General features: G+C 41.3%; 1 protein-coding gene across 4 annotated transcripts in view; it reads right to left on the bottom strand.

Annotated features, from left to right (window-relative positions):
* The window catches only part of EPHA6 (EPH receptor A6), a 945,921-nt gene that overhangs the window by 8,387 nt on the left and 917,064 nt on the right, over positions 1 to 20,470 (bottom strand). For all 4 annotated transcript variants that reach the window (XM_070406043.1, XM_070406044.1, XM_070406045.1 and 1 more), the window contains 2 exons: positions 19,720 to 19,913; positions 17,396 to 17,467 (listed from right to left, as the gene is read on the bottom strand). In XM_070406043.1, coding sequence (XP_070262144.1) covers positions 17,396 to 17,467; positions 19,720 to 19,913 — 266 coding nt within the window. The remainder of the gene's footprint in view (positions 1 to 17,395; positions 17,468 to 19,719; positions 19,914 to 20,470) is intronic.

The raw sequence follows: 20,470 nt of genomic DNA, 5'->3' as shown, positions 1-20,470 counted from the left end.
GCTGCTGTTCACTCTTACAATTTCTTATCTGCCACTGAATCCAAAAAATGCTCTTTTGCCTTTTTCACATTTGCTATGGTAATCCCTTCTGTTTTTCCATGGTGAATTCACTGATTGAGCTTCCATTTATTTGTTCTCATTCAACAATAATATATTATTTATTAAAAAGTAATCTCTGCTGTCAATTTCATGAATGAGATTTATATACATCAAGCATAGGATAATATAGTCCAAAGCACAGATATTAATAAAGCACAAAATTAAGCAAAATCAATGCAAGGTTGGGTTAACAAGAAAAAGGAATCCAGCATTGATGAATTTTAAATTAAGTGATACAGAAATTTGTATTTTTGTTTCTCAAATCTGATGCACAGGGCATTGCAGTTGGGAATAGTCTTATAGTTTTAATATAAAAATAATGTAAAGGTATTATTTGGGAAGGCTAGGGGAAGTGTGTGTATACATACATAAACACATATGTATGTCATATATGTATGTAAATACATATATAGTATATACACAAATTACTTTTATATAAGTTAGTCAGACAGAGAGAATAAAATGGAATTTTCTTTAGAAATTATAATAAAAGTAACTCAGAATTATGTATTTAAACCATTCTGACAATAAACTATATTATTCTCCTTACCAAATAACATGAAAATTAATGTTAACAATATTTTGTGTAGTTTTAAAAAATACATGATAGTAAAAGTGCTTTTATAGTAACAAGCATGTTATTAGCTCTTTAGAGTAATCTTATCTAATAAAAGAGTAACATGCAAATTGACCATCACTCCAACACACAAGATGGACACCACAAGATGGCCGTTAGGGGAGGGCAGTTGTGGTCGATCAGGCCAGCAGGGGAGGGCAGTTGGGGGGACCAGGCCTGCAGGGGAGGGCAGTTGGGGGGAACCCAGGCCTGCAGTGGAGGGCAGTTGGGGGGGACCAGCCCTGAAGGGGAGGGCAGTTAGAGGGAACCAGGCCTGCAGGGAAGAGCAGTTACGGGTGACCAAGCCTGCAGGGGAGGGCAGATGGGGGGACCAGGCCTTCAGGGGAGGGCAATTGGGGGGGGGGGACCAGGCCTACTGAAGAGGGCAGTTGGGGGTGACCAGGCCAGCAGGGGAGGACAGTTGGGGGCAACTAGGCCTGCAGGGGAGGGCAGTTAGGGGCAACCAGGCTGGCAAGGGAGGGCAGTTAGGGGTGACCAGGTCAGCAGGGGAGGGCAGTTGGGGGGGACCAGGCTGGCAAGGGAGTGGTTAGGGGTGATCAGGCTGGCAGGCAGAAGCAGTTAGGGGCAATCAGGCAGGCAGGCAGGCGAGTGGTTGGGAGCCAGGAGTCCTGGATTGTGAGAGGGATGTCCGACTGCCCGTTTAGGCCTGATCCCACCAGGATCCCAGATTGGAGAGGGTGCAGGCTGGCTGAGGGACACACACACTCCCCCCGCACACCCCCTCTGTGCATGAATTTTGTACACCGGACCTCTAGTAAATATATAATTTTAAAAATTATTAGGTCTAGAATCTATCTATACTAATAAAAGCCTAGGTGGCCCTTGTGCGAGACATCGCCACAGATGGCTGCCACAAGATGCTGTGCACACAGCAGAGGTGGGGCCTGGCTGCTGCTCTGTGCGATGAGGCCTGGGGGGTCCCGCGGCTCCGCGTGGTGCGGAGGAGGCTGGTCCTGGCATCTCTGCTGCCTCCCGTGGAGGAGGTGGGTCGCAGCAGGGGAGGGCAGTTGGGGGCAATCGGGCTGGTAGGGGAGGGTAGTTGGGGATGATTGGGCCGGCAGGGGAGGGCAGTTGGGGGTGATCAGCCCAGCAGGGGAGAGCAGTTGCGGGCGATTGGGCCAGCAGGGGACGGCAGTTGTGGGCGACCAAGCTGGCAGGGTAGGGAAGATGGGGGAGACTGGACCAGCAGGGGAGGGCAGTTGGGAGTGATCGGGCCAGCAGGGGAGGGCAGTTGGGGGAGATCGGGCCGGCAGGAAGCGGTTAGGGGGTGATCAGGCTGGCAGGCAGAAGCGGTTAGGGGTAATCAGGCAGGCGAGTGGTTAGGAGCCAGTGGTCCTGGATTGTGAGAGGGATGTCCTGATTGTGAGAGGTCCCAGATTGGAGAGGGTGCAGGCCCGGCTGAGGGACAACCCCTCCTCCCACCCCCCGTGCATGAATTTCATGCACTGGGCCACTAGTATTATATAATAAAGCAGTAACAATTTTTTTAATGATTGGTGTTTGAGTAAAATCAATAATTTCTAAGTAATACAAGCCTTTCCCATTAGAAGTGAACCTCTGAATTATTTTTATTAGAATACTAGGGGCCTGGTGCACGAAGATTCGTGCATGGGGATGGGGGTTAGGGGTGGGGTTTCCCTCAGCCCGACCAGCACCCTCTCCAATCTGGGAGCCCTCTGCAATCTGGAGTTTCTGTCTGTCTTTGCAATCATATGAACGAATTGTCTGAGACCCCCAACCCAGTTTGGTTTGTTGCTCACAGAATAATAGAGGCATTTTTTTTTCTTTGCTTCATTGGTGGAGATTTCCTGGAAGTTTTAGGATATCTTCCCTTTAATTTTTCCTAGACACTATGATTTTACTTATGTCTCTCATCTTTGCTTTCCCTCCATCCCCCACCGCAACAGTAACTAGCTCCAGGCTCACTTTGCTCTAGTGCAGTGGTTCTCAACCTTCCTAATGCTGCGACCCTTTAATACAATTCCTCATGTTGTGGTGACCTCCAATTTCATTGTTACAAATTGAACATAATTAAAGCATAGAGATTAATCACAAAAACAATATGTAATTATATATGTGTTTTCTGATGGTCTTAGGCCACCCCTGTGAAAGGGTCGTTTGACCCCCAAAGGGGTCACGACCCACAGGTTGAGAACTGCTGCTCTAGTGTCTAGGAGATCCGTCTGCCACCAGAACTATGATTCCCAGCATTCCTGGTGCTCCCCGCGGTCTGGGCTTCTGATTCTGGACCTGGGGCTGCCATCAGAACTACTATTCCCAGAATTCCTGGTGCTCCCCACACTGGAAGCGACCGAGTGAGCCATGTCCCTCCAAGCTGCCGGCTCTCCCACTTCTTCTCTCCACCTGGCGCCTGTGTATGCAAATTACCCTACCAAAGATGGGGTATTTTGCATATTCACCCTGATTGGCTGGTGAGCGTAGCGAAGGGATGGTCAATTTACATGTTTCTCTTTTATTATATAGGAATGAAGGTTAATCCAACTTTCATTTACTTTGCTTTTAGTTATTTATAAAATTAAAGAATGAAAGAATCTATGGAGACTAACTAGAGCCATAGTCACATTTGGAATATTTCATTATAATGTTTTTTACATTCATATTTGAACTATTTCAGCTTTAATTAGAAACTAATAGTATATGAGCACATATGATTAAACCATGTGAAATAAGAATACCTCCACTATGAACAGAATGGCATATGCCTGCTATGTAACCCTGGTATTGTAGTGCTAAAAATTATAGGAGTGGGAGTTAGGTTCTAAGGTCAGTGAATAAGGTAAAAATCAAAAGAGAATCTCTATCAAAATTACCCTTAAAATCTTTTAAACTATCCTTAAATGACCAGGACTTGGGTGTCTGGGAGCATAAAAGCCAAAAACATTATGCATGGTCATACAAGTAGTAATGTATGACTCCCGAGGACCCTGAAAGGTGCCCCTTGGAACTGTTCAGGACAGAGTTCCTCCTAAAGGCCTAGAATTCATTTATTTGTTTTTTTCTTTAATTGTTACATTGACTTCCCTTTTTCTAAACTGGGGTCTAGTTGAAGGTGGGGGTGGGGGTAAAAAGAGAGGATAAGCTAATCCAGGGGCTTTTGTTCTTTATATATAACTAGAGGCCTGGTGCATGGAGTGGGGGGTTCCCTCAGTCCAGCCTGCACCCACTCTAATCAGACACCCCTCAGGGGATGTCCAACTGGCAGTTGGACACCCCTCTCACAATCTGGGATTGCTGGCTCCTAACCACTCACCTACCTACCTGCCTGATTGCCCCTAACCCAGCCGTGGGCAAACTACGGCCCGCGGGCCGGATCCGGCCCGTTTGAAATGAATAAAACTAAAAAAAAAAAAAGACTGTACCCTTTTATGTAATGATGTTTACTTTGAATTTATATTAGTTCACACAAACACTCCATCCATGCTTTTGTTCCGGCCCTCCGGTCCAGTTTAAGAACCCATTGTGGCCCTCGAGTCAAAAAGTTTGCCCACCCCTGCCCTAACCCCTCTGCCTGCCTGCCTGATCGCCCCTAACTGCCCTTCCCTGCCAGGCTGATTGAGCCCCCAACTGCCTCTGCTTGCCTGATCACCCTTAACTTGCCCTCCCTTGCTGACCTGATCTTGCCCCCAACTGCCCTTCCCTGCCGTCCTGATCTTGCTCCCAACTGCCCTCTCCTGCCAGCCTGGTTGCCCCCAACTGCCCTCCCCTGTCAGCCTGATCTCGCCCCCAACAGCCCTCAGCTGCCAGCCTGATCTCACCCCTAACTGCTCTCCCCTGCCGGCCTGATCGCCCCTAACTGTCTCTGCCTGCCTGATTGCCCCTAACTGCCCTCCCCTGCTGGTCTGATCTCGCCCCCAACTGCCCTCTCCTGCCAGCCTGATCTTGCCCCTAACTGCTCTCCCCTGCTGGCCTGTTCACCCCTAACTGCCTCTGCCTGCCTGATCAACCCTAACTGCCCTTCCCTGCCGGCCTGAACTTGCTCCCAAATGCCCTCCCCTGCAGGCCAATTTGGTTCTGATTGGTCAGTTTCTATGCCAGTCAGAGCCTCTGGGCCTATTGACAGGGTTTGATTAGAAAGGTGGGGCAGATCAGCAGCCCTGGTGGAGGCCTAGAGAGTAATGAAGGCTCAGCTGTTGGCCAGGCTGTGAGAGAGAGAGAGGCAAGTTCTGATCAATGGCTGCCAAGAGGCTATGGATCAGACCCTGCCTCTCTCTCTGTAGGCCTCTCTCCGAGCCTGATCCACAGCCCCCTAGGCAGTCAGTGCTGGATCGGGGCACCCACAGCGGCCCCAGTCAGTGCTGGTCACCACGGCAACCCAGCACTGATTTCTGGTCTGGTTGAGCCTTCGGTGGTAATCAGTCGTTATGACCCTGGCTCTTTATTATAAACTAAATGCATGTATCTTGTGACTATACTTTAGTCCACATGAATATGGTTATGATTAACAGTGACTTGTGTTCTTTTTACTGCTTCTCAAATCTATAATATTTCCTATTTTTAAAAAACATATTTTTATTGATTTCAGGGAGAAAGGGAGAGACAGAGACAGAAACATCAATGATGAGAGTATCATTGATCGGCTGTCTCCCATATGCCCCACATTGGGGATTAGCCTTCAACCTGGGCGTGTGACCTGACAGGGATCAAATTGTGACCTCCTGATTCATAGGTCGATGTTCAACCACTAAGCCATGCTGGCCAGACCATATTTCCTATTTTAGACGCTATGCCACATTCTCTTCTGTACTGTAAACTGCAATGTTTCTTGATTGTGGGCTGTTTCATTCTAAATATTAGAGTAATTCATGATTTGACCTTAAACAAGGATTAGTCATGTACAAAGATTAAAAGCTATTATAGCATCTACCAGTAAATACTTTAATTATTGCTATATTTCTTCATTTCCTAGAGGTGTTTATATTAATAAGTATTGTCAAATAAAAATTCATATATAAATACAAAATAATAAAGGTCTCCATGGAAAACAGAGATAATCAGGGTTTTTAGTTGTGGCATTTCTCAGCATCTTCCTTATTCAAATGTCCAGTGAGAATACATAAGAGGATTCAAAATAGCTTCTGCACTGTCTTCCTAAGTTATCTGACCAGTTTCTAAGGAATATGCTTTAGGGAATACTGCCGTAGTAACGTCACTAAATTTAAATATCAAAATGTCTAGGGTACTCTTATTGCTTACTACAAATAAAACCACACCTTTAGAAAACTAATGTCCTGTTTGAAAACAATCTGGCTTTCATATCTTTCAATTACTTGTCAAAGAAGTTTGTTGAAACTAAAGAAAATGAAAGAATGTATTCCAGTGACTTTCCTTTCATACTCCACCCCGTTCTTGGTGCACAGGCATAGTTGGATGACTTCACTTTCTCTGTCTCCTGAGATGAGGCTGGTTTAATTCCTGAGTTTTCAAAATTTCATATAATTGGTGAGTGGAAATGTAATTTGCTAATTTCATGTCCTTAGTATAGGAAGCTCATGGAAGGACATACTGTATACTAAATGATTTAAATGGCCTATTTCTCTGTTGAAAAGCATCCACTGTTTGCTACCAGGATGTTTTAATACCATAATCCCCTTTCTCTCCACACATTTCGAGTAACCTAGTTACGCTTTGGCCTTTATACGACTGCATTGGCAATTGATTTAGTAAGGTCAGGGACCCCTCATTGTTCACAGCCCCTGTGCAATAACTCTTCTCTCAGCTTTTCTTATAATGAAGTTGAAAAATGCTGCCTGTTTCCTGGCTTTGAGAGCTGGGTACCATCAGCCTCACATGAATTCTCAGGAATATTACCTAATAAACAATAAATGCTCTTTCTTAGCAACCATGTACAATGATAAATTCAGTCTGCTATTTGCTGAGTGCTTAGAAATTTCTTTTTTTTTTGTGATTAGTGCGAGCTGCCCACCTGAGAAAAGTCCTCACAGCAAAACCTGCAGCTCACATTTTAAAAAGCACATATTATAGAACAGAAGGTTAAGGGTCTACTGCTTTCCTCAGATAAACGAGGAGGGGGTAGCATTAGGAAATCCCAGGTATAACTTATGATCAATTTATATTAGGGAAAAGGCTAGAGTAGGTAATGATACAGTTCAAGGTGCAATAAATATATACTTTCAATACATCTAAATATGTAAAACAATAGTACTGACACAGCAAGTAAGTTTTTATTGTAATGAGCCCTTTGAGTTGATGATAGTACTAGTCTTTTAATTTAGAAAGTTGTTAGATAGCTTATCAATAGGTATCAAAACTGTCATTAAAAAGCAAGAAGGTATATAAATATATTTTTCAGACAAACAAAATAGGAACAGACCCATAGATACAGAGAATAGACTGATAGTTGCCAGAGGAGAGAGGTGTTGAGGGACTGGGTGAAAATGGGGAAGGGATTAAGAACTAAAAATTCATAGTCATAAAACAGTCCAGAGATATAAAGTACAGCATAGGGAATATAGTCGATAATATTATAATTACTATGTGTAGTGCAGGTGGGTACATGAAATATCAGGGAAGGGGGGACACTTTGTAAAGTATATGATTGTCTAACCACTATGCTGGACACCTGAAACTAATACAAAAGAATATTGAATATAAACTGTAATTGAAAAATAAAGTCTAAAAAAGCAAGAAGGTTTTTATCCTCAAAAGTTTTCCATTTTGTATTCAACATGTAAATATAATAGTAATAGAGCTAATAAAATGATTTAAGATTAGTGCTTGAGAAGCACTATTGCAAGGTAAGATCTTGTTTTAATAGGAAATCATTACATTCATTACAGGCTTAAAGGCTTTTTCTCCACTTACTACTCCAACATAACATTTTTTTTTCCCTAGCTCTTACATTTATATATGGTTAGCAGAACTGTACAAAGAAGGTCCATTCTATTTTATATTCACTTTATTTCAAATATTTATAAATATTTTGCATGTTTCAAGTCTTCATAGCGACTATTCAAATGAGTGTATAATAGTTTATGTTAATGCTTAATAATTATTAATTCCCTAAAATTAGACTCTTAGATTGCTAACAACATTCTTTTATTATAGATGATTATACAGTCTTAAAGCATGTATCTTTTTGCTTCAGCTCAGGTAATTCCTTGGGGAAAATCCATAAGAAAGGAAAAAAAATTAAGATGAAGTTAAAAGTCCCTGATGGCAGGAACCATATCTCACATCTTTCTATTTTTTGTAGGCCTTAGCACAATGCTGAAAGTATTACAGAAATTTGTAAAATAAATGATTTAGCCTTGAATATTTTTTATAAAAAAGTATGATCTGTGACAGAATGGCTGATTCATATTAAATAATCTATTCTCATTTGATTTTGTTAACTAGAACAGTGCCTATTGATGTAACAGTCAGTCTATTAAAGAATGCTTTTTACTTAGTGTATTTCTTGAATTGTGAAAGTGTTTGCTTATCTCTGCTTTATAGGCTTCAGAGTGGAGGAAAAGACAGTTAAAGGTGGAGTGAGGTAGCACAGGGATACCAGACCTAGAACCACAAAATCAGCATTTACTTTATTCAATATCAATGCTTTTACATGAGTTTCTTTCTCATGTAAAGGAACTACACTTTACACTATTTAGTTTATTCATAAAGTAATATCCTGATACATATACTACTTATCTCACCTTTGAATGAAGAAAAAACATTGCCCTTTCTACAATTAGACCGAACAGTCAACTTGAACATAAGTTAAGTTAATGAAAGAATTGATATATTTTTTTAACATTTAAAGTGTAATTTTATTCCAAATATTCTAAAATCCATAGAACCATGCCACATATCTTGTGACTATTTCGTGCTTTTGGGCAATAACTTTTTGTTCTAAACCCGTGGTCGGCAAACTGTGGCTCGTGAGCCACATGCGGCTCTTTGGCCCCTTGAGTGTGGCTCTTCCTAAGCCTTGGGAGTACCCTAATTAAGTTAATAACAATGTACCTACCTATATAGTTTAAGTTTAAAAAATTTGGCTCTCAAAAGAAATTTCAATCGTTGTACTATTGATATTTGGCTCTGTTGACTAATGAGTTTGCCGACCACTGTTCTAAACAATGTGATTCTCCACAGTGTTAAATTGGAAATGTGAATTATTTTTTGTCAGCTCTTTATTTTCAGAAAGTCTTCAGGATTTTTTATCAATATTATTTAATTCTTCTAAAAGCCTGATAATTGCTGCAAAGTATAAAGGAATAAAATTCAAAACAAAATTTAAAATGAGAGGTGTGTTTGAACATTAGGAGGGATAGATGCTGAGTAGGAAAATACTGTTTAAAACACTCCCATAATTCCGAGTACCCAGTGCATGGTCCCTATAGCTAGAGTAATAGATTACTGAACCTCAAGGAAAGTCTATTTGTGTGAAGAAATAACACAGGGATATAAATAGATTTCATATCGCATGCCAACTACAATTCGTTAGCCGTGGTTGTCAAAATGTTGCCTTGAGAGGAATATTGAGGTAGCATTTGGGCTCAGTGGGAAAGTGTGTGATGATTAGTAATGTCTGTCATAACAAGGGAAAAAGCAAAGCATATATTTTCCAACACTGGAAAAATTCAATCTACAAAAATGCCTGAGGATGTAATTCTGGAATTGTGTGACTGCCATATTTTCCTGATTTTGCTATTTTGTTGTAGTTTCTATTTTTTTTCCAAGTAATGTTCTTCAAGTGGCTGAGCATTACAGGAAGATCTTGGGGGAATAGAAAATATGGACTATGAATTTGCTACTTATTCCCATAAATGAGGGCATATACTCTACATCCTTGTATGTGTAGTGGAACATAAAATAATAGGTTGTGCCCCACTACAAATTCTTTTGGGGATTTTAGTATACCCCATTTATGAAGCCTGGTTATTTCAGAGAAAAACCTATCTGGAAATGTAAAAATGTACCCTCTTTCCTATAATCACATTTTTGAAACAGTGCTGTATTGGGAAAAATCTTAGCATTTTGTGGGATTGTTTACTGTGTATGGAAAGAACAAGAGCTATGTAGTCAGTGCACCTCGTTCAAATTCCTGATCTACTAATTATTTGCTGTGTACCTTTGGGAAAGTTAGCCTCTTCGAGTCTTCATTTCCTTATCTGAGGGATGGAGATAATAATTGTAGGGAATAAATGACCTAACAGATGAAGGTGCCTAGTACAATGTCTGGCACATAGTAGGTTCTCAACAAATAACAGTAAGATTGTTGATAATGTATATTAAATTTTGTATCAACATTAGTATTGGTGTTAACATTGGTATTATTATTTTGTGCCAACAGTTCAGGTAAATTGATTTTCTAATGGGTGGAAATTTCACACTTCCTGATTAATACTTAATGTTCTGTCTTCCTTCCACAAAGCTTTGCTAATCCCTCAATTCAACACTGGGTTTTGTCCAGCTAGTTACTTCTCTGACATAAAAAACATCATTAAAAGTGTTTGTTACAGAAGTCAAAAAAAACAAGTTCTCCATGAGTTGGTATACAGAGATAACAATTTAGCAAGTGCTGATTATGTACAGTCCAGGCAACACTGAGCAAGATCTTTCAAAATGAATGGAAAAAGGTATATCAGATTGTTGAAAGTTATTGCCCACTGAAGACAGCATTATAGGTGCTTTATTAACTAGATGAAGAGAGGCAGTACCATTTAGTTTTATAATGTTAACTTGTAGTTCTCTAAAGCAGAGGTTCTGAATTAAGGTACTGGTTTGAGTTTTTCTCTACCTTCATGATTCACATATTAATGGAAGCTTTAAAAGTTAAACTAGATTTATATATATTAAGAAAAGTGGTGGGAATCAACATGATTAAAATGGCCATACTACCCAAAGCAATCTATACATTCAATGCAATCCCTATTAAAATACCAACGCCATATTTCACAGACCTAGAACAAACTCTCCAAAAATTCAACTGGAATAAAAAAAGACCCTGAATAGCTGCAACAATCTTGAAAAAGAAGAACAAAGTTGGAGGAATCACAATATCAGATATCAAATTATACTATAAAGCCATAGTACTCAAAACAGCCTGCTACTGACACAAGAACAGGCATATAAACCTTTGGAACAGAACAGAGACCCCCCAAAATCGACCCAACTCATTAAACTCTCCATCAATATTTAACAAAAGAGGCAAGGGCATACAATGGAGTCAAGACAGTCTCTTCAATAAATGGACAGATACATGCAAAAAAATGAAACTAGACCACCAACTTACACCATACACAAAAATAAACTCAAAATGTATAAAAGACTTAAATATAAGATGTGAAACCATAAAAATCTTAGAAGAAACCATTGGCGGCAAAATCTCAGACATTTCTCGTAGCAATGTTTATAGATACATCTCCTAGGACAATGGAAACTAAGGAGAAAGTAAACAAATGAGTCTACATCAAAATAAAAAGCTTTTGCACAGCAAAAGAAACCATCAACAAAATAACAAGAGAGCCCACTGCATGGGAGAGCATATTTGCCAATGATACATCCTATATGGGTTTAACCTCCCAAATTTATAGGGAATTCATACAACTTAACAAAAGGAAAATAAACAATCCAATCAAAAAATGGATAAAGGACATAAATAGACAGTTCTCCAAAGGCCAACAAGCATATGAAAAAATGCTGAAAGTCATTAATCATCAGAGAGATGCAAATCAAAAGGACAATGAGGTACAATCTCACACCTGTCAGAATGGCTATCATCAACAAATCAACAAACAACATGTGTTGGCGAGGATGTGGAGAAAAGGAACCCTCATGCACTGCTGGTGGGAATGCAGACTGGTGCAGCCACTGTGGAAAACAGTTTGGAGTTTCCTCAAAAAATTAAAAATGGAATTCCCATTTGACCCAGTGATCCCACTTCCAGGACTATATCCCAACCAGAAACACCAATCAGAAAGGATATATGCACTCCTATGTTCATAGCAGCACAATTTACAATAGCTAAGATTTGGAAACAGCCTAAGTGCCCAGCAGATGAGTGGATTAAGAAACTGTGGTTCAGGGAGATCGAAGATGGCGGCATAGGTAAACACCGGAGATTGCCGCCGTAAACAACCACTTCAAAAATACAACTAAAAGTCGGAATGGACATCAACCAGAACCACAGGAAGGCTGGCTGAGGAGAGTCTCTTCAACTAGAAGCAAAAACAACAGCATTCCGACGCTCAGCGGAGGCGCAGTGTGGAAAATTTAAAGGTACGGTGGTGCGGTGGTGAGGTGGTGCGTGCGCAAAGCGGGCTGGCGGCTGAGGGCGCGGCTGTCGTTTTCAATCAGGAGTGAGTCTCAGACTCTGGGCTACAGATCCGGGCGAATCTCTAGGGACCCAGACTCAAACAGGAGAAGCGGGACTGTCTGGCTACGGCCCCTCCGAGGTTTGCAGCGGTTGCTGGGACAGAGAGGCAGAACCCCTGGGGACGGACTGAGAGCGGCCATAGCGGCTCCCTCCCCCCGCCCTGTTGATCCCGCCCGCCCAAGCCCTGCGCACAGCCATTTGCCGATTGCCTCAGGCAAAGGCTGGATTAGCGCCTCCCCAGAAGACAGACGTTTTCCGCACAGCTGATTCCTACAGCCAGTCGGCCTGGTGGTCAAATCCCTCTAGTGTTAACTACAACAATTAAGGCTTGGCTAGATCAAGACTGCGCACAGAGACCACAAGGGGGTGCACCAAGAAAGCATAAAAGATGCGGAGACAAAAAAACATGACAGAAATGGAGGATATGGAGCTAAGAATCGCAATTTTGAGGGCTTGCCATAAATTTGTGCAGAGCCTCACGAAAACTAATGAGACCCTCGATGCTACGATAAAGAAATTAGAAAGTAAGCATACACGGACTGAAATAAAGAATATTATACCCAATAGCAGACCAGAGGAGCTCAAGAATCAAACCAAAGATTCGACAAAAAACACCCAATTGGAAAAGCAAAATGAAAAAAGAATCCGAAAGTGTGAAGATAGTGTAAGGAGCCTCTGGGACAGCTTTAAGCGGTCTAATATCAGAATTATTGGAGTGCCAGAAGATGAGAGACAGCAAGATATTGAAAACCTATTTCAAGAAATAATGGCAGAAAACTTCCCCCACCTGGAGAAAGAAATGGACTTACAGGTTCAAGAAGCGCAGAGAACCCCAAACAAAAGGAATCCAAAGAGGACCACACCAAGACACATCATCATTAAAATGCCAAGAGCAAAAGACAAAGAGAAAATCTTAAAAGCAGCAAGAGAAAGAGGCTCAATTACCTACAAGGGAATACCCATACGACTGTCAGCTGATTTCTCAACAGAAACTTTGCAGGCCAGAAGGGAATGGCAAGAAATATTCAAAGTGCTGAATACCAAGAACCTACAACCAAGATTACTTTATCCAGCAAAGCTATCATTCAGAATTGAAGGTCAGATAAAGAGCTTCACAGATAAGGAAAAGCTAAAGGAGTTCACCACCACCAAACCAGTATTATATGAAATGCTGAAAGGTATCCTTTAAGAAGAGGAAGAAGAAGAAAAAGGTAAAGATACAAATTATGAACAACAAATATGCATCTATCAACAAATGAATCTAAGAATCAAGTGAATAAATAACCTGATGTACAGAATGAACTGGTGATTATAATAGAATCAGGGACATAGAAAGGGAATGGACTAACTATTCTTGGGGGGAAAAGGGGTGTGGGAGATGCGGGAAGTGACTGGACAAAAATCATGCACCTATGGATGAACACAGTGGGTGGGGAGTGAGGGTGGAGGGTGGGGTGGGAGCTGGAAGGAGGGGAGTTATGGGGGGAAAAAAGAGGAACAAATGTAATAATCTGAACAATAAAGATTAAAAAAAAAAAAAAGAAACTGTGGTTCATCTACATAATGGAATACTACGCTGCTGTAAAAAAGAAAGAACTCTTACCATTTGCAATGGCATGGATGGACTTGGAGAGCATTATACTAAGTGAAATAAGCCAGTCGGAGAAAGATAAATATCACATGTTCTCAGTCATATGTGGAATATAACAAACAACATAAACTGATGAACAAAAATAGACCCAGGGACATAGAAACATCAAGCAGACTGTCAAACCTCAGAGGGAAGACAGGGGAGGGTATGTGTGGGGGGAAGAGATCAACAAATGAACTCATATGCGTATATGCATAACCCATAGACACAGACAATAGGGTGGTGAAGGCCTGGGGGGAGGGGCGGAGTAGGAGAGATCAATGGGGGAAAATGGGACATATGTAATACTTTCAACAATAAAGATTAAAAAAAAAAAGAAAAGAAAAGTGGTGGTTCTAGTTCCTAAGAGCTAAGATATTATAAGATCCTTAGCTATGGTCCAATAGGTAGTAAGAATATTTCTCAGTGCCTTGGCCTGAACAGAATATGATTTTTGTGGCAAGTGACTATCAAAGACTGGTCCATATGATCAGCAGCTGCCCATCCCTGGATGTCACCTTTTTAAAGCTAATGTTGTCAAGGAGCCCATAATCTGTAAAATTCTTTGTCAGTGACATTCTGGGGATCTGGAGCAGAGATTGTAGGAAAGTGTTATTTTCCTATTACACTGCAGCGCTGTGTGAAAGAGCATTGGCCAGCTGACATCAACATACTCTCAGTAGGCTGCAGTGAATGGAGGAAGCGAGTGGGGTTGAAGAGATGGGAGAATGAATGTGTAGGACAATGTGGATGGGGCTGGGAAGGTGGGGCTGGGAAGGCAGGGCTGGGTGAACGAACACCCGTATAGCCATCAATCCACTTCATGCTATTAAACTACTGGACCCAAGATGTAACTCTGGACTCTGGGACTAAGCTTGACTTGGGGTTGAGAGTAGTTACCAATTTGATCATGAAGGTCAGGGAAGAGGGAGCAAGAGGTGTTCCTGCTGCCATTGTCCACATAGCCTTGGCCTCAAACTGGGCCTTTTCTCCCAGGGGCTGTGCACCATGTGATAGATACAAACAATTCTTTGAAAGGAGATTATAGGGCAGAATTATAGAATAAATTAAAGTGAAAAGAGTATGAAATTCACACATATGAAAGGACAACTGCTTATATTATAAAGGTGTTTTTGCAAAATTATTTTTTACAATCAATTTAAGGTTGTAGTTACAATAACACTATGCTCACTAATATATCCATACACCTTCTTGAGTAGGAGAGAAAGCAAGAAGTTCGGGAACTGCACAGAGCTCTGAATGCTCCCATGGGAGTGTGTCAGGTCCAGGACTATCAGCATTATTTAGAGATGCTGCTCAAAATAATGAAAGCCTTCTCTGCCCAACATTATTTCTGTTGGGCATGTCTTCTGAAAGGAAATATTAAAGATATAAGGTTATGAAATTTCCACTATGTTAGTATAAAATTATTAAGCTGTGGATTTCGCAGCCTTCCTCATCCCCCTTTGTTGCCTTAATTTCTTCCCCTCTTACTACTCTGTTAAGAGAAGGTTAAAATCTTCTCAGGTGAATTCTTGAGAAAAAGCAATTAGAGTGGAATAAAAACCATGGGAACCTAGAGGATGAGAGAGTTGTGTCAGTGTAAAAGTGTGAGAGAACCTTGGGAGTTTGGGGATAGTAGAGAAGAGGCAAGTGCAGGAGAGTTTAATAAGAGTCACTGTGGGTTATATACTTAGACTTTTTTCCCAGGCTGAGAGCTCTATGGGAGGAAAGACTGAAATTCTGCACTCTGTCACATTTCCTTAATCCAATATCACTCTGGGACACACAACTGGGCTTTGGCACTTGGGGGACAGAGGGGCAGTGCCACAGTTTTCTAAGCATAAAACAAATGAGGCATTCTTTACCTAACATTCTTACCCTTATCTACCATGTCTCTTCTCCCTAAACAGTCTCAGTGCTTTGGGATCAGGGACAGGGTGAGTGGGCAGCAGTGGAGGTGAGGTGGTTGACAGGGGATCCCATTCATGCTATTGGGAAAATAATGCTGATAAAAGTTCAGGCACAATACCTTTAGAACACTGATCCCTTTGGTTTCTCAAACAAAAGAATGTTAAGGGCAACAGCAGTAGTGCACATGTCTGTGTCAAGGACAGCAAATCAGTAACACAAACCTCCATTTGGTCTCCCACAGATTAGACGTGAGGACTGAATCAAACTGCCAACTGTCTATACCAGTGGTCGGCAAACTCATTAGTCAACAGAGCCAAATATCAACAGTACAACGACTGAAATTTCTTTTGAGAGTCAAATTTTTAAACTTAAACTATATAGGTAGGTACATTGTTATTAACTTAATTAGGGTACTCCTAAGCTGGCCTTTGCTAAAAACGTCCTCAATCTTATTGAGGTACGTTCGCTGAGGTCGACACCTTCCAACTCTCCCATCCACACTCGTCTTGTATACTTGTTTCATCTATCTCCTTTCGTTCATCCTCTCTATATGCCCAAACCATCTCAACATACCTAAAAAAATGTTTCATTTTATAATAATAAAGCCACCAACACAAAATAATTACAATTCTTAAATTGATGACAAAAATACCTGTAGGATTTGCAGCTGGTTGGAAAAATACAGGTAACTTTATGCTTTGAGTAGGTACTTTTGTCACCCACGCGATTTGTGGACACGACTAGCACTAACCACTGCACATGAGACCACTGACTGACTGGCTCACTGAACTCGTGCATGAATCGCGCGCGCCTCCCCAGCGCTGAGTATCCCACAGCCCGCCTGCGCCGCATCTCACACCCCCCACTTCTTCTAACACTACTTCTTCAAAATAGACTCGCCCAGGCCGAAAACCGACTTCTGCGCATGGGCCACAAAGTTTCAATCGCACTGTAGTGCGCTCCCGCACGTGGTATTTTGTGGAAGAGCCACACTCAAGGGGCCAAAGAGCCGCATGTGGCTCGCAAGCCACGGTTTGCCAACCACTGGTCTATACTTATTAAAGCACCAATTTCTGGCCCTCATGTAGCGTGCCTCCGGGAGCCTGCCATTCACTGACCTGCGCACTCATTACCGTACATCCCACTGAACCTTAGACCAGAGGTCCTCAAACTACGGCCCGCGGGCCACATGCAAATACAAATATTGTATTTGTTCCCGTTTTTTTAAAAAAATATATTTTATTGATTTTTTACAGAGAGGAAGGGAGAGAGATAGAGAGTTAGAAACATCGATGAGAGAGAAACATCGATCAGCTGCCTCCTGCACATCTCCCACCAGGGATGTGCCCGCAACCCAGGTACATGCCCTTGACCGGAATCGAACCTGGGACCCTTCAGTCCGCAGGCCGACGCTCTATCCACTGAGCCAAACCGGTTTCGGCCCGTTTTGTTTTTTTTACTTCAAAATAAGATATGTGCAGTGTGCATAGGAATTTGTTCATAGTTTTTTTTTTTTAAACTGTAGTCCGGCTCTCCAACGGTCTGAGGGACAGTGAACTGGCCCCCTGTTTAAAAAGTTTGAGGACCCCTGCCTTAGACCTCTGGCCCTCAGACAAGGAGCCCTCATCTTGATTTCAACTCTTATCATTTTGACTTTTGGTATTTTCTCATATTAGACTCTTCATCAGTATTTTCCAAATGTGATGAACATTCATAATCTTGAAAAAGCAGGAAGAAATTGTTTTATCTCTTTCTTCAAAAAGAAGGCTCTTACCTGCCTGCTTGTATAGCCACAGAACAGCTGGAGAGCTCTGCTGGGGGGCACTGGCTGTGGGGTCCGGCGACCCTATTCCATAACGAGAAGCCCAGAATAAATGATTTTAGTTTATAGGTGCCAATGTTCTTTCAATAACGCAGACTCACTCCATGAGCCCTTTCTGCTGGTTCTTTCTCCTCAATGTTAAGGCATGCCTGACTCTTCCACAAAACATATGAAGACATTATCTCTAACTAATTCTCTTTCTCTTCAGAGACAGGTTTCTTGAAAAACAAAAACAAAACCAGACTTGTACTTTATATTGCTCTTCTTTCTGACCTCATGTTCCTTCCTCCTCCATTGCAATCTGTCTTACACAACTTTATTGAAAATGCTCTTGCAAAGGCTGCCCGTGAACACCTGAGCATCTTGTTGCTCAACTGAACAGTGTGGTGACTGTGGGGGCGGGGAAGCGGAGAGGCACAGCAGCTAGGGGGTTGTGGTGGTGGAAGAGGGTATATGGGGGATAAGTGGGGAACGAATAAATTCAATGGATATACTTCACCTTCTATCTTCCCGAAGCTTTGTGGAGCCTTGGATCTCACTCTCCTTGAATCTCTCTCCCTTTCTGGCTTCCATGATACCACTCCTCCCTGCTTTCTTCATTACCAACCTGGCTCTTCTTCCTCAGTGTCCACTGTACTCTCCTTCAGTTTATTTCTTAAATCTTGGTGTTCCAGAGGATTGCATTCTATTCCTGTTAATTTGTATTCTTTATATTCTCCAGGGTTTACCTTAACCACATTTAAAGCTTCAGCTACAATCTATACGCTGCTGATCTTCAAACCTACATCTCTAACCTGGATCTTTTCACCTGAGGTTCAATCTACACATATAACTGCCTATAGGACCTCTCTGCTCAAAGTGGTCTCATTTCTATTCCAAAATCTTGCCCTTCTTAGTGGTAATAGCATCAACCAGCTTGTCTAAGAAAAAAACTTGACAAATATCCTTGATTCTTTTTTCTCCTCCTCTCGCTATATATTCAATCAATGACTAAGACACATTTTTTTCCTTGCTTAATAATAAATCAATTTTTAAAATCTCCTGACCCCAAGCCTATTCCCATTTCATAAGTCAGGCCCTGATTTTTTCTAGCTTGTATTGCTGCAAATATATAATTGTCTGTTTCCAGTCTCCTTGTATTTTACTCCCAGTCTACATCACCCCTCGAGTGATCTTTAAGAAATGCAAATATAATCTTGCCATTTTCTTGCTCAAAAATCTTCAATGGCTGCCATAGCTTTTGTGATAAAATCCAGAGGGCCTTCCAACCTCCCACCCACCCCTACTTTACAGCTTCCTAGGTTGGACTGCTTTAGGGAAGATGGCTAGAGTGAAAGCTTAATCTCTGGCTATTTCATGCTTGGCTTCACTTTACTAAGGATGCCAATTAGTGATTTAGAGGTGAACGCATGTGCTCTGCTTGAGCCCAGGCCTGTTCCAAGCAGTCCTTGAAGAGCCTCCGGCCTTACTGTTACTGAAAACCGTGCTGACTTGAACTTGTGACCTAAAGTTAAATATCTGTGTATCCTGCTGGGCATCCCCTGAGCCAGGAAAGTGAGTTTTGGAAAGGCTTTGGTTACTTTTAAGTCCAATTTGGCCTAAATAAAGAAATATATGTTCAACTTAATAATATTTTCAATGTAATAATTTCAGACACAGATGATAGTATTTTTTCCTTCTACGCTCTCCCTTCTTATAATTGCTTTTCAGAGAGAGGTGAGTGGATCTTAACTTTTATAAAATGGGATACGAGTGCCTTCATTTTCTTGTCTTTCTCTGGCTTTAGGAATGGAAAGTAACAACAGCTGGGTGTGATCATATCAGCAGGAAACATCCTTGCTCCTGGCAGGTTCACAAATTGCTCATCTTGCCTGACATTTCAAATAGAGGGACAGAACATACATAAAACGAACAAGAAAATTAAAGGGGCTGCAGGCATGCACATATTCTACTTATAAAAGTAAGGAAGGATCAGTAAGTAAAGGATATGTAAATACCAGAAACCCACACAGGACAAGTATAAAAAATTTCACAAAGATTTGATATGGAGAAAAGAAAAGGGGAACCTATTTTCTTGTGAATAAAAAACAACACAATTTTCTAAAATGTTAATACATTCCTTTGCAGCTGTTAAGTAAAATATAGTTCATACACCATTTTCTAAAAGGTTGACAACTAGGTGGTTATCAAGGCAAACTTCCTCTTCTCTGTTAGTCTGTCTATAGCCTGAAAGAAATTGATTGTCAAGGGAGAAAAATCAACTCTATGCATCTTACACAAGGATGTCTTCCACCAGGGTGTGAAGGGCACTGGGATTGCGGATCAGTTTGTCAAGGAAGCTGACAATGTCAGTAAATTTTGGTCTGTGATTTCTCTCCTTCTGCCAGCAATGGAGCATCAGCTGGTGCAGAGATGCTGGACAGCCCATGGGAGCTGGAAGTCTGTAACCTTCTTCAATGGACAGAATGACCTAAAGGCAAGCATACACAGGTTATTCTCTTACTTTGTGGGACAGATAATACATATGCTAAGTTATAATTCCTTTTTACTAGTATATAGGAAGTAAAAGCCAAAATATTGGTAAATATGAAAACTACTTGTGAATTCAAATGGTCCAGACAAGGTAAATACAAAAGCTGTGAAGGAAAATTGCAAATATCTCCATAACATCCTCTAATCCCTCTGAGAGGAAAATGTGTCTTTTAAACACGGGTGTACAGAAGGGAGGTTAAGTTTCATCACAATGTCAAGAAATAGTTTTTGTGTGGTTTAGCTGGAACATCTCAAAACTCATTTAAGACATCAGAAAGTCAGCATAAGATGGATGCATTTAGTGCAAACCATGTGTAAGAAATGTTTTGAGTAAAATGTACTTCTGCTGAAGCACTGAATTCCTGAATAATTTTTTTATCCTTTAATAATAAGTCCATGTGTATTCTTTTCTAGTTATCATTTCTTCTTTATTGCCTATTGAATTCCTCTTCACCTACTCCTGGCTTTCCCTTAGTCTGATGCATGATTGTAGGT

Source organism: Myotis yumanensis, unplaced genomic scaffold (assembly GCF_028538775.1).
Source record: "Myotis yumanensis isolate MYYU_CA2020_CCGP unplaced genomic scaffold, mMyoYum1.0.hap1 SCAF_2, whole genome shotgun sequence".
Taxonomy (NCBI): Eukaryota; Metazoa; Chordata; class Mammalia; order Chiroptera; family Vespertilionidae; genus Myotis; species Myotis yumanensis.
Note: the sequence above shows the minus strand (reverse complement) of the source record. Positions and strands in the feature narration are given on the sequence as shown.